Here is a 12955-nt window from a genome sequence, read left to right on the forward strand (position 1 = left end):
CCACAATACACTTAGACTCGGCCAACATACCGCAAAGAATGACGGCCCTTAAGTGGCCCAGAGACGGCCCACACATGGGCCAGCTCAATATTAATCTACCCAGATGCGGCATGGACAGATCTGGGCCACATAAACCAAGCCACAATCGGGCAAGATGTGGTATGCCATCGTACATACAATGCCATCATTGCCAGACCTGGTCCAAATATGGTTGACATATCACTTGCCATGCCAGCAGTTAGCCAGAAGTGCCGGCTTGACACCAGATCTGGCCCTGACCTATTAGACCAATTTTGCTATGTGGGTTGTAGAGCTAGTTTGGTTCTCTACGGCTGCACGTATGCTAGTAAGCTGTTATTTTAGATGTGTTAAATACTTGATTCTGATTGGTCCAAACCCATTACAATCAGGGATTAACTCGCAACGGCAAGAACAAAACCAGAAACAACATGATCACACAACATGTCAAATCAACCTGGGTGAAGGAGTCCTGCTAATTTCACCTCTGCCTGTTGACACTGTGGCAAAAACATTAGTGTCCATCTCAGGCTGGTCTTAGTGGGGACCAGGCCCCAAACTTTCTCTGTTAGGGAGAAGTAGAGCAACATCCTGTCCTCTGATCCAGACAACAACACCAGAAGCTAAGTCGCCGATCCCTAAAACCACAAGTGGCAGTGATGACAGCAACAATGCCAAACAGTTCTTCTTTCTTTTGTTTCTTGAAATGTTTCGACTACAGACTTCCTGCTGTTTTCCTCAGAAGAGTCACGTGATGTTGTGACTTGTCTGTCAGCGGCTTTATAGAGGTTTGGTTGTCCTACCTGAAGAGGCAGGACGACCATGCCCTCTGTTGTCCGACAGGCTTAGGACAACATCCCAGGTATGTGACAGCATGTAGCCTCCCCCCCTTTCCTGGTCTCCCTTTCCCTTGGGCCCACTCCCTGATCTCTACTGCCTCCCTTGTCCATCCAACGCTGGTATCTGATGCTCTCTGAGTGGATGACCTTGGCTTTTTCAGTCCAATGATGTGATATTCTCTCCTGCATTCGTCTGAGATGTTTCTTTCTTAGATTATTTTCTGTGTTCATATTTTTCAAAGGCTGAGCATTCTGCCTGAACAACATACCAAAGTTGGATAAGGGAGGCAGTCGAATTCAACTCTGTTAATCACTCTTTTTTTTAGCGTGTTTCAGTCAGACAACTCATGTTTAAATTGTTTATTGTAGCAGCAAATACATATTACATGTTTGGCGCCCAGGCTTCGGCCTCATCGGTCCCTGCAGATAAGTTTACATGCAGACATTGAGGAGTGATGAGCAAAACATACTGAACACACCTCGGAGCCTGCAGGTGGATGCTGGGGTGGCGGTAGGGATGAAAGAAAATTCAGCAATAGGCATGCAGGGCAGCAGAGGCGTTGACAGGCAGAGGGAGAGATGGGAGATTTTCCCAGTTTCAATAGACCGCCAATTTGAGAGGCAGAGGGCGGGATTGGATGATGGTTATGAGAGCGAGACATGTGACGTGTGTATAGCAGTGCAGCTTGAGTTGTCTGCCTGAACTAGCTTGCAGGCGTTGCTCCATTTTTGGTCTCCACCAACTCCTGAGGACAATATTTGGTGCTTTAGCTGCTCAATGCCCTGCTAACTTTAGTAGCTAGTCATTATCATGTCTCAATGTTTCTAGCTGCCTAACAGGTAATGTAGAGTGCTTTTATCCAAAGGTTAAACATTCAGTGAAGCCGAGTGCAAGTTTTGAATCAATCGATACTTCCCTGTTATTTCATCAGTTGTTAATAAAAACATATTGACCAGTGCTGCTTTAAACCCAAATAATGACCTCTATTCCCTCTTTAATGTCTTTGATTTCCTGCCAGTCTCACCTCGAGGCAACGGTTTACCCTTGTAGTCTTTAACCTTTAATCTGGTTATTGAAAGTAATCTGATTAGAGTTGACAAAGATATAAAACCTACAGAAAAAAAAGAAAGTTCAGAAACTTAATTGGGAATTTAAATAATGCAGCTGATCTCTATGGCACTGACAGATGCTCATTTCCATACCCTGCCTCACCGTGATAATCAGAAACCAGAGAAAACACTGAAAATTTCACAGGATTATGCATCATTGCTACAGGAACCCGCCTGCAGCACGGACAAAACACAGCTTGTGAAAATCAAAAAGCCTTCATTAAAACGGATATTCGTACAGCTGTAGTGTGCATACCGCTCCCATCCCACACACTCCTATCGCAGCTTTGGTCTGTCTGCCAGAATTGCCAACCCCCCCCCCCTGAAAATTTCCATAGCAACACCAACCCCCCTCCCCACTCCCCCCCTGCACCATGATGAGGCACGAGCGGGCTGACAGTGCTCTGTGCAGGCACACTTCAAGAGCTCTGATGAACACTCACACAAGCGGGCTGCTCTGTAATCGAGGACGGCCAAGTTTGTAGTCCATCTACTTAAAAGTGCACGCACAACTTATTCACTGAAAATTAAATTTGGCTGCGATAAGATTGGAAAGACTTTGTTAAAGAAAGTGTGTACAGAACCTGATAATTAGTCGAGTCATAAAATGCTGCTACTTTTGCAAGTATTTGGTCAAAATGGAACATACTTGACAAATTATTTCAAGTTATGATGACACAAGACAAAAAGTTGAGAGATCAAACTTGTTCAAACTTCTTTGTTTTTGAAATTTGAGAGGAAGAGAAAGTTTGGGGGATTGCTGAAGTAGTCAGCGTTCATCTTCTAGGACCATGAAGTCCAAAATGTCACTGTTTGTTTAAATATCTATCAGGGGGACGATCTAAATATTCTGGATAAGAGGAAACTAAGAGCATTTGGTAATCCCACAACAAAAGTCTAAAGTCCTCTGGGGACCATGAATATGCAGATATGTATGGCTATATATTAAGTAGTTGAACTCTTTCAATCTGGCTTGCATTGCTTCTCACAGCACCAGAAGCTGGCACTGCATTGGTATTTACATTTAAAGCTGCTGTGAGGAATTTTTATGGAAGAGGCCTTCGCTTCATGTCGAGGTCTTTGCTCACCCTATCATCCTGGGACTCTATTTTGCATCAACCCCAGCTCACTATACATTATCTAGCTTATCCCACCAACTCAATATCCAAATAAGATGTCACTAAGTATTGATCTTAAGATGATTTTATTTATTTAAAGGTGATATATTTATTCATACAGTTAAAATAAGAGTCCCTCAGTTCCAAAGGATACTAGTGCTTCAATGGTTCAGCCTTTCGGTGACAACATAATATTAAAATTAACATTTTCAGTCACTGTTTCGATCTATGGTTGCTTCGTGTCTGTTTTCTTCAATTTGGTTGGCATCTCCTTCACTCAGCTCCTTGTATGTTTAAACATCCCTTGCTATTTCTCGTATTCTTTACTCTGCTGTTGATTGGTTAAAACTTGTTGGGCTCTCCAAACAAACTGAGAGTAGTGTTAAAAATACCCTCCATGTTGTCTACTAGATCAAAATACTGCCAAAGCATAACACGCTACGAAATGCTATCGGTCATCTATGCTTATTTACATCCAGGTAGTAGAGCATTTAAGCCTTATGACAGTACCTCTTAACCAGAACTACAGCCCTGATTGGTTGCAGGTGTTGCACTACAGCTTAGACACAACAAATGTCTGGCATTTCAGGCCTAACATAATACAATATTGATAATTCATTAGTTACTCTGGGGCTGTCCAACAAGGGAAGGACGTAGGAAGCTTACTTGACACACACATCCTTAGTACAGAACTAAATTAACAAAGAAAGAATATATATATATATATATATATATATATATATATATATATATATATATATGTGTGTGTGTGTTTTTTAACAGCTAACATTTATTTAAAGAAGGAATATTATGAAATGATTGAGGTCGAGCTTGCCGGTGTGAGGAGTTAGCTAATGTCTGTATGAGTCCTTTTTTTCCTCTTTGTGGATCTTGTTTTTGTTTGTTTGTTGTTTTGTGTGACTGTTAATTCAATTGTCCCCTGTGTTTTATTGTTTATTTGTTTTGGTGTCATGTGCATTAGGTTAAATGTGAATAAAATAAATTATAAAAAAAAAAAAAAGAAAGAAGAGGTGTAACTTTGTCCAGAGGGGGCGCCAAAGACAACACAAACCAAAAGTTCCTTATAGTGGCTTTAAAATGTCTGGTGTAACTGATGTCCAGAAAGGATGGTAACTTTTATGTCCTGTGTTATAAGAAAGCTGAGGATCTTTGCTGCAGAGTCTCACTAATGTCTCTCCTCATATACCCTCTGCTAGTTATGGTGCAATGGCAAATTATGTTCACAAGGAAACTGAATCAAAAAGGAAGCACCAAGAACTGCTTCAAGAAGGAGGCAGAGCTTAATTAAAAGAGCTGTGGAAAAGCAATCTCTCAGCAACAAAGGAAGTATGTTTTAATTGTGCAGTGAGAAGAACATGTTTGATCGCTGAATCCTACATTAGCATCATCACCAGCTGCTTCCACATGAGTTACATCTGCAGGTTTGAAACACATTTATGGTCTCTGATGGTCAAATTTAAGAAATATGATTGAGTTTCTACTATTTCCGATTTGGTACTTTATTTTGCATTTGTATTTGTGGCCTGACTCCTGACTAAAGCAGCAGCTGCAGGGTTTTGGAGCCGACTGCAGAGAACAGATGAGAGCTCTGATATCTCTGTTGTGTGCTTTAAGAGCCTTCAGAGGAGATTAACGGTGATGAGAAAAGACTTTAATCTTCTCCTGAATGATTTGCAGGAAAAATCCCATAAATGCTTGTAAGACTCTGCTCTGCTCCACTCCAGAGTTATCTCCTGTTACTGTATCTACCAGGAAAAAAATACGGCCCCAAGGAGAGTGGAGCCCCAAATTACGACCAATTACAAGACTTCAAGGACCAGTGGGAGTTACAGATGCAGTTTGTAAGAGGGTGGTGTTGGTTGCTGCCAAATGGATAACCGAACTTTATACCTACAAATGATGACTTCCTTGATTAAGAGCTATTAATCTAATCGCTTCTCAAGGATTGCAACAAGGTTCAGACTGTAGCCGGTGGGAAGATATATCACCACATTTCCACAAAGTCAGAGTAAAAAGTTTGCATCCTGCCGTATCACGAAGCATCGCCCACACCTAATCCTCTTGAGATATTCTTACCCCGACATGTCAATTAACTTGGACTGGGTTTGAGGATCTGTTGCACATGGCGTCCATGAAGCAGATGGAGACTAAATGTCTTTTGGCTGGGACGAGAAGCAGAGCGTTTCAGATCCAAGGAGAGATGTGAGGATGCCATTTGAAAACGGATCATTATCTGATCGCCTCTAAACACGAATTGTGTTTTGTGGCGGCTCCTTGAAACTGAATGGATTCACACCTGATCAGATATGTCACGGCAACATTTTACAACAAGTTTGTCACATTTCTAGTTTGCCTGAGGAAGAAGGGTCCTGTGTGCACGTCAGATAACATCTCTTTTTATTTGTTTTACATCAATTACGTCTGTCCCTCGGCTGATTTCTGCAAGTACAAGTAATAATTCTATTTATAGAGCACTTTTCAAAAGCCAGGTTACAAAGTGCTCTACATGGGCAGCAAAATAAAACAAACAGGTCACTATCATCTCTCTCTCTCTCTCTGTCTCTTAATCTCCTCTATCCCTCTTTCCAACCTCCAAACCCCAAGCTCTGACTGTTACCATCTTCCTTGGTTTCTCAGAGGCAGGAATAAAACAAAAGAGTGTAACATGAACGATCTCAGCTGTTGTCTGTCAGTCAGAAATGCTACGTCCTTTTTGCCCTTAGCATGTCAGAGTGCACCGACTGCAAGATGTGACTGTTCTGTGATGGAAGGATAGCACAGATGGAAAGAGGAGCGGCTGGAGCGAGGTCATGTCCGCTGTGGGAATCAGAAATAGACTCACAAGAGCTGAATCTCAAATAAACAGATCCCAGCAGCAGAACCAAATAAAAAAGCAGTCGGAGAGAGTAAAAAATAAAAAGGCGGGGGCATTGAATTCAATCAGCGTCTATCAAGGGTAAGTGTGATAAAACACACCTTCACCATGAAGTTGCCGTCATCCTCTGGAGTCACCATGACAACGGAGTCATGCAGTTTCTCATCAAAGTGGACATGTGAGGGGGCTCCGGCAGCAGGGGGTTCCTCTGAGAAGCGCACACCTCCTGTCTTCACACCACCTGAGAGATAGTGAGAGAGAGAGAGAGGGGACAGAGAAGGGGAGAGGTGTTGAAGGTCAGACTGGATAAACACTCTCGCTGCATCACTCAAAAGAAACAGAAAGTGAAACTGGAGTGTGCAGTGGAATACGTTACAAAGGCGATCACTTAAATCTGCACTTGTAGTGTGGATGTTCAGGGAGCATGCACATGTACAGAGCAGCAAAGCCCACACAGCTGAATGTGCAGGGCTGAGAGGAAGAGCAAGAGGAAAGAGGGATTCATGTGGGAGATTCAGAGTTCAAAACGTGCAAACAAATGTTGCCGCATCTTACGCTCGCTACATTTCAAATCAATAAAAACAATCAATAACTTAGTGAGTCCAAAAAATGAGTTTTACAAAGTATGAATGTGAAGAAAACGAGAGGTTTGACATCATAAACACGCTACAAAAGCCACAGTGTAGTGTTAACAACATGATGGCGGACACAGCAAACTTCAGATTTTCAGACATCTTTGCTGTTCTCATCCTTAAAATGTTTCATCATCGTATTTGCACTGGTAACACAGTGTAAGTGTCGTCACCCTCGCCTGCTCGAGGTGACTCTTCACCCTGATTTTTTGCAGGAAATAATTAACCAGCCTGGCAGAAAAAGACTCTGATAAAGTCGGGATGAAATTTTGGCAGCTCGAATTCACAACACGAACATTTCTGTACGTTTTAAGAATTTATGAGCATGTGTGAATACGGCTAACTGAAATATCAACAACTGCATCTCAGCCAAGCATTCACCACCACTCTGCTGAGTTCTTTCTCAACATTTGGGTCCCTGACTGCAGAGATCAAAATATGCACCTGGATCTGACTGAGGTCCAGGATTGTCAGCGGTGTAGTTCATCAAAATGGAGCTTAAGTATGGTTTCAGTTGGGCTCTGAGGCCATAGAAACTGCAGTTTTCTAAGATTATGTCTGTAACATAAAACTTTTATTTGAGGGGCAACATTGGCCTAGTGGTTTAAGCGCGTGCCTCATATACAGAGATTATAGTCCTCGTCGCAGCAGTGGCAGGTTCCAGGCTCCTGGCCTCGACCATTTGCTGCATGTTCTTCCCAAGCAGCAACCTCCGGTCTGAAAATATGAGTCCAATGCGAACTGCGCAATTCATCAAGGATCCGCTTGAGGCTGGCTCCGGAAGTACCGGAAACCACATAAGCCTGCTTCAAAAAACGGTTATGGTCTCAGTAGCTAATTTCTCTATCTGCACACACTGTAGGGGGAGGTGATTTTTTTTCTAACGCGACAGTTGAGAAGATATTAAGATTACAAGTTTTGCCCCAATAAGGACATGACTGACCTGACTGACAGGTGGGAACAGATAGCTGTTGACTAGGAGGCTCAAAGCCCGCCTCTTTACCTCACACTAAGTTTGGTTGAGTTCAGTATTACCAATATGGCTGCCACAGACGATTGGCCTCAAAACAGCGCTTCAGGAACAGATGGGTGACGTCACTGATGCTGTCGAGCGATTGTGACGTAAAGAGGTGGGCTTTGAGCCTCCTCGCCAACAGCGACAGTGTTCCCGCCTGCCAATCAAGTTACCTGTGCCTCTCATTGGAAGACTCGTAATCTTAATATCTTCGAAATTGCAGTGTTAGAAAAAAATTCACCCCCGCACCCTACAGTGTGTGCCGATTGAGAAATGAGCTATCCAGACTACACTCGTCTTTTGTACCAGACTGTAAACATGTTTATTTCTGCTGTAAAGATCGGCTTTTTTGAATTGGTGTGTATGTGGTCTATGGTATCTCCGGTATTTCCAGAGGCAGCCTCAAGCGGATCCTCGATGAACTGCAGTTTTTAAAACTTCCGCATTGGACTCATATTTTTAGACCGGAGGTTGCCGCTTGCTTTTGACCAATCAGAATGAAGCACAACCAGAAGATCAGTAAGGAAGCAGGGTAATAAAATGAAGTTATTTGGAGACATATTGTTCTACTGTGCTGACCACGACTGCTCAAGAACTCCCTTTATGCCACTGTTTGTAGAAACGTTCAAAAATAGGATTATTGGCAATGAAAACAGACAACTGATAGCTTTAATGGAATGAAGAGCCTCAAGTCAAACTAATAGAGAAGGCCTTTAAATCATCTGTGTTTCATGTTAGACTGCTGGCAAATCAAATGTGCCATCTAATTTCCCTTTACAGTGAAATCACATTACAGAGTCCTCTCTGCGGTTTCCGCAGAATCTCAGTGTCACAGTGAAGCAGTTAAAGAGGTTTAGGCTTACAAACTACACATATTATTTCCCTTAAGGTTTCCATATGATACAGAGACTTCTATGTTTATTGTTCTCCTGCCCAGGCATTTGCTCCCAGTGTGAGTGAGTGGAAACCTTTTCTCCATATAAGCCTACTGCTCCAAAAAATAAACAGAAACCCAGTGTGATGAATGACTTTCTGCTAAAGAGGCTGTGGGTTTGATTAAATATCAGTTTCCCAGACCTCATACGAGTGTAAAATGTGTACAGAGGCTAAAAAGGGATAAATAAACAGTACAAGGAATATGCTGTCCTTCTCTGCAAGATAAATCAACAACTTTCAAAAGTTTGTTTCATAATCTATAAATAGGACACGGACTCATCTATCTTTGACTTAGGTAAATGACAGGTTGATACTGAATATGGTTATCTCACACACTTCCCAAGCACCGTGTGTCTTGTTGCCATCTATCCAATTTGTTTCTGTTTATTCAGAAACTTCAAAATCGCTCCAAACAGCAATTTGACTCATGCGCCAGAGCTTTGTTTCGTGGCCAATCTGACTGTTTGCCAGCTTTTTCGAGTGCCGTGAGACAACAAAGCAGAGTCAGGTGTGTGACTCTGTTTTCTGGTGCGTAATCACCCTTTAAAATTAAAATAAAAAACGAACTTCTTCACAATGTAACTCGTTTTGGCAGCACTTCACAGGCTTGAGTGTGAGTATATTCACAATCACAGGCCATACATTGAACACACCAGTATTTTACCACCAAACTCAGTCGGTACCTCATTTCAACATTATTCATTAAAGAAGCTAAATGTTACCAATCGGGATAGAGCATGCTAATCAAAGTCTTGTACAACTGTGGGGTTGTTGCTTTTGTTTCTAGTCTTTGTCTTCCAAATCTTTGGCGTCTTTCTTGAAACCTGTAGTTTTAGTATGACAGGAATCACAGAGATCTCTTTTAACTCGTTGGTGACACCTGTGGTGAAAAGCAGACATTGCAGGCAAAAACTTAACACCATCTTGTTGACTGTTTTGTAATTTTGTCTTAATCTGAAAGTCTTATTTTTCCCTTCTGGATTTGCTTCCCTCAGAGGTTTAATTGTCTGTTGTCAGGTTCTGTAAAAGAGACAGTGACGATGGATAAAAGCATCATAACTTAACGGCTATTTCTTTAAAGAGGGGGTATTATGCTTTTTTTTTAAGGGTGTATACTGTCCCTGTGGTACCACTGTTGTAATGTTACATGATTTACAGCTTTAAAAAAAACCCACAGGTTTCCCCCCTCTGTTGTTTTAGAAAACACTCATTTCAGCCTCTCTCTGAAAAGCTTTGTTTTAGCTGCTGTCTCTTTAAGGCCTCTTTCCTCTGATTGGCTAGCCCTCTGGAGGCTTGTCAGGGGCGGAGCTATGGGCGAACAATTTCCTTCCAAATGCTGTTCCGCTGTGCCACCAGTTAGGAGATCCTTGTGCAATGACCTCATCATTTCAGCAAGTCTCGTGAAGATCTCGTGAAGATCTCACAGTATTTTTCTTTATTTCTTTTTTTTAAGTTCTTTTTTTCTGGCATTTTTGCCTTTATTGATAGGACAGCTGGAGATAGACAGGTAATGTGGGGAGTAGAGAGTGGGGGAAGACATGCAGCACATGGTCGCAGCCGGAAATCGAACCAGCGACCTCTGCGACGAGGACTATAGCCTCTGTATGTGGGGCGCTCAGACCGCTAGGCCCCCAGTGCCCAATCTCGCTGGATTTTAATAATGGACCGTTCTGAGCAGTTTACACACAAATACAAGGATTACTACAAGATAAGCTAACCTAGAGATTAGAACATTTGTACAAATTTAGTATGGACTTCCAACATCATTACTTTAAATCTATGTTTGAAATATGAGAAAGCATAATATCTACTCTTTAACTAAAAATCATTGCGAGTCTTCCTTACACTTTGTTGCCTATTTAGTCGTATACAGTGTAGTTTGGAAACCAAGTTTTCTCCAACATAAATACCGCTTCCAGCTTCAGTCAGGTGTTCTTGCCAACACTTCAGTCAGAGAGATTTCATTACTCTATGTTTCTTCTTTTTCCAATAAAGGATTAAGTCTGGATATGCCTCTTCTCTTTTGAAACTACATTGGCAAAGGCATTTTCGCTCCACTTTACACTTCATCCAGAAATATTTCCTAAAGTCAAACACAAGGTTTTCTCTTCAAAGGAACTAAGTTCAAATTTTCTGCCGAGCAATGGCGAGCCAACGTTTGCGGAACTGGTGCCATCTGGATGAATTATTAAGACAGCAGAGCAGAGCATGGGAATAATTTAACATACATCATGGAAGTCAAACTACACGTCTTAACGTCACCATATTAACATAAACATAACCAGGATGTTTTTAATTCGATTAGTCATCACTGGAACAATCATTCATGACTATTATTCACCAAGATATGTGAAGGGATAAAAACAGTCACAGCTGTTTCCAGGTTCATCATACTTCAGTGTTTAAAAGCTTCAAATACTTAGAGCCACCTTCTGCTCCAATGCCTTTAATTAAATGTAAATGTTGAGTTATGTTCTTGCATTACATGAGGCACAAGCCATTACTGACCCACATGGGCCCAGTTCCATTAAACTTTTATTCATATTACAGATTACAAATCCTTGCTATCAGCAATCTGGGTCAAAATAATGAGTTCAGGAGTTACATAATGTTCCATATGTGCATGGCTACTGGGTCGAATGGGAAAGTGGAAATAAGTTGCGGGGGTGTGATATATTAAAATGCGGTTTTGTATCCAAAGAGGCATACACAGAAGGTGCAATACCTCAATGTTATTATGATCCAGGAAGGAAGCGAACAAAAAACAGACTCCATGTGCTTATTCATGAGTTCCAAGACAGCAAAGTCTTTCCCAAATTCAGATCAAGCACAACTAAAGTCCTGGCAGGATAATATAAAAAAAAAGAGTGTCCTCATGAGTAAAAAAATAACAGAATACAACAATAGGTCTTTGGATTTCCACCATTTTACAACAGCAATAGCTATTTATGAGTTAATACTGATAATTATCTAGTGTCAATCAGTCAAACGATGAAAACGTAAAGGCAGCATTAATGAATAATGTAAAATGAGCAGGACCCAGAAGTGAGGCTACTATGTCTGGATAGTGGAAATGGGAATAGTGTGCGCTCCATAATGTGGAAGAGCACGTCAGTATACACACTCCCAGACCTCCTCCATATGTGAACAGAGTGACTCGATTTCAATCCCTCGACAGAGCGTATTGATTGTTCACACCTGTAGTTAAGCTGTCCACTTGTGATCCAATCACCCAGATTGGATGTTAATGTAACACAGTTCTCATACTTGATTGTGCACCCTTTCATTGGGGGCGAACAATACATTTCACAAAGGCATGGAATACACATATACAGTTTCCTACAATGTCGCCTGTATCAGGAGCCCAAGACTAAAGCTGCATTTTTACCATTAAATTGCATGATGATATGATCTGTTATTTAAGGCCACCACTCCTGCTATAAGAGGCTTTAATTCATGAAGCCTTTGGAGTTCATACAATGGGGATCAATGACTGTAATTACATGCACAAGCTAAGCTGAATAATGGCAGGCTTTCATACTGTCAGCCAGTCTATCAGGGGTTAGAGTTAAAAGGGGGTGTTAAATCCTTTAGAGTCTGGAGCATATAGAGAGATGGCTTTATGCACAGAGTCTAAATGAACTGCAACGTGCGATGTGACTATTGAGACAGAATAACCAGTGCTATCAGCTGCTCAATACCAATTTTCCCTATAGATATTGATTTTGATACCTAGACTTAAATATTGTTTTATCAATGATACTTTTCATATTAGCATTAAACAAATGTACAAAATAACAACTGACATTTAACTAGCTTTGACTCACTTTAAACTATCTCTAGGAACCATACTACTGATGTTTGTTAGCCACATGATGATATACCTAAAATCTGTTAATATTTTGGGGAAAACTAGTTATGGTAGTAGATCCAATACCCATTACAGCAAAACCTATTTCCTGATCCCCAATACCCCAAACCCAATGCCTGATACCCCAAACTCAATGCCCAATGCTCTACGACCAATACCCCAAAACAAATTCTCAATTTCCCATGCCTGATACCCAATACCCTAAACCCAATGCCTGATACCCTAAACGCAATGCCCAATGCTCAATACCCTGCACCAAAACCCCAAACCCAATGTCCAGTTCCCAAAACCCTGAACCCAATGTCCAATGCCCAATACCTCAGACAAAATGTCTTATACCCCAAACCCAATACCCTACACCCAATACCCCAAACTCAATGCCCAATGCCCAATATCCCAAATCCAATGCCCAATGCCCAATACCTCATACCAGATGCCTGATCCCCCAAACTCAATACCCTAAACCCCATGCCTGATACCTGATACCCAATGCCAAATACCCTTAACCCAATTCCTGATA

The 12955-nt window shown here is 41.6% G+C and overlaps 1 protein-coding gene across 2 annotated transcripts in view; it reads right to left on the reverse strand.

Moving 5' to 3' along the window:
- c23h20orf27 (chromosome 23 C20orf27 homolog) overlaps positions 1-12955 on the reverse strand; it is a 48010-nt gene that overhangs the window by 19243 nt on the left and 15812 nt on the right. For both annotated transcript variants that reach the window (XM_034676521.1, XM_034676519.1), the window contains exon 4: positions 6083-6222. In XM_034676521.1, the coding sequence (XP_034532412.1) occupies positions 6083-6222 (140 nt within the window). The remainder of the gene's footprint in view (positions 1-6082; positions 6223-12955) is intronic.

The sequence above is a fragment of the Notolabrus celidotus genome, chromosome 23 (genome assembly GCF_009762535.1).
Source record: "Notolabrus celidotus isolate fNotCel1 chromosome 23, fNotCel1.pri, whole genome shotgun sequence".
Lineage (NCBI taxonomy): Eukaryota > Metazoa > Chordata > Actinopteri > Labriformes > Labridae > Notolabrus > Notolabrus celidotus.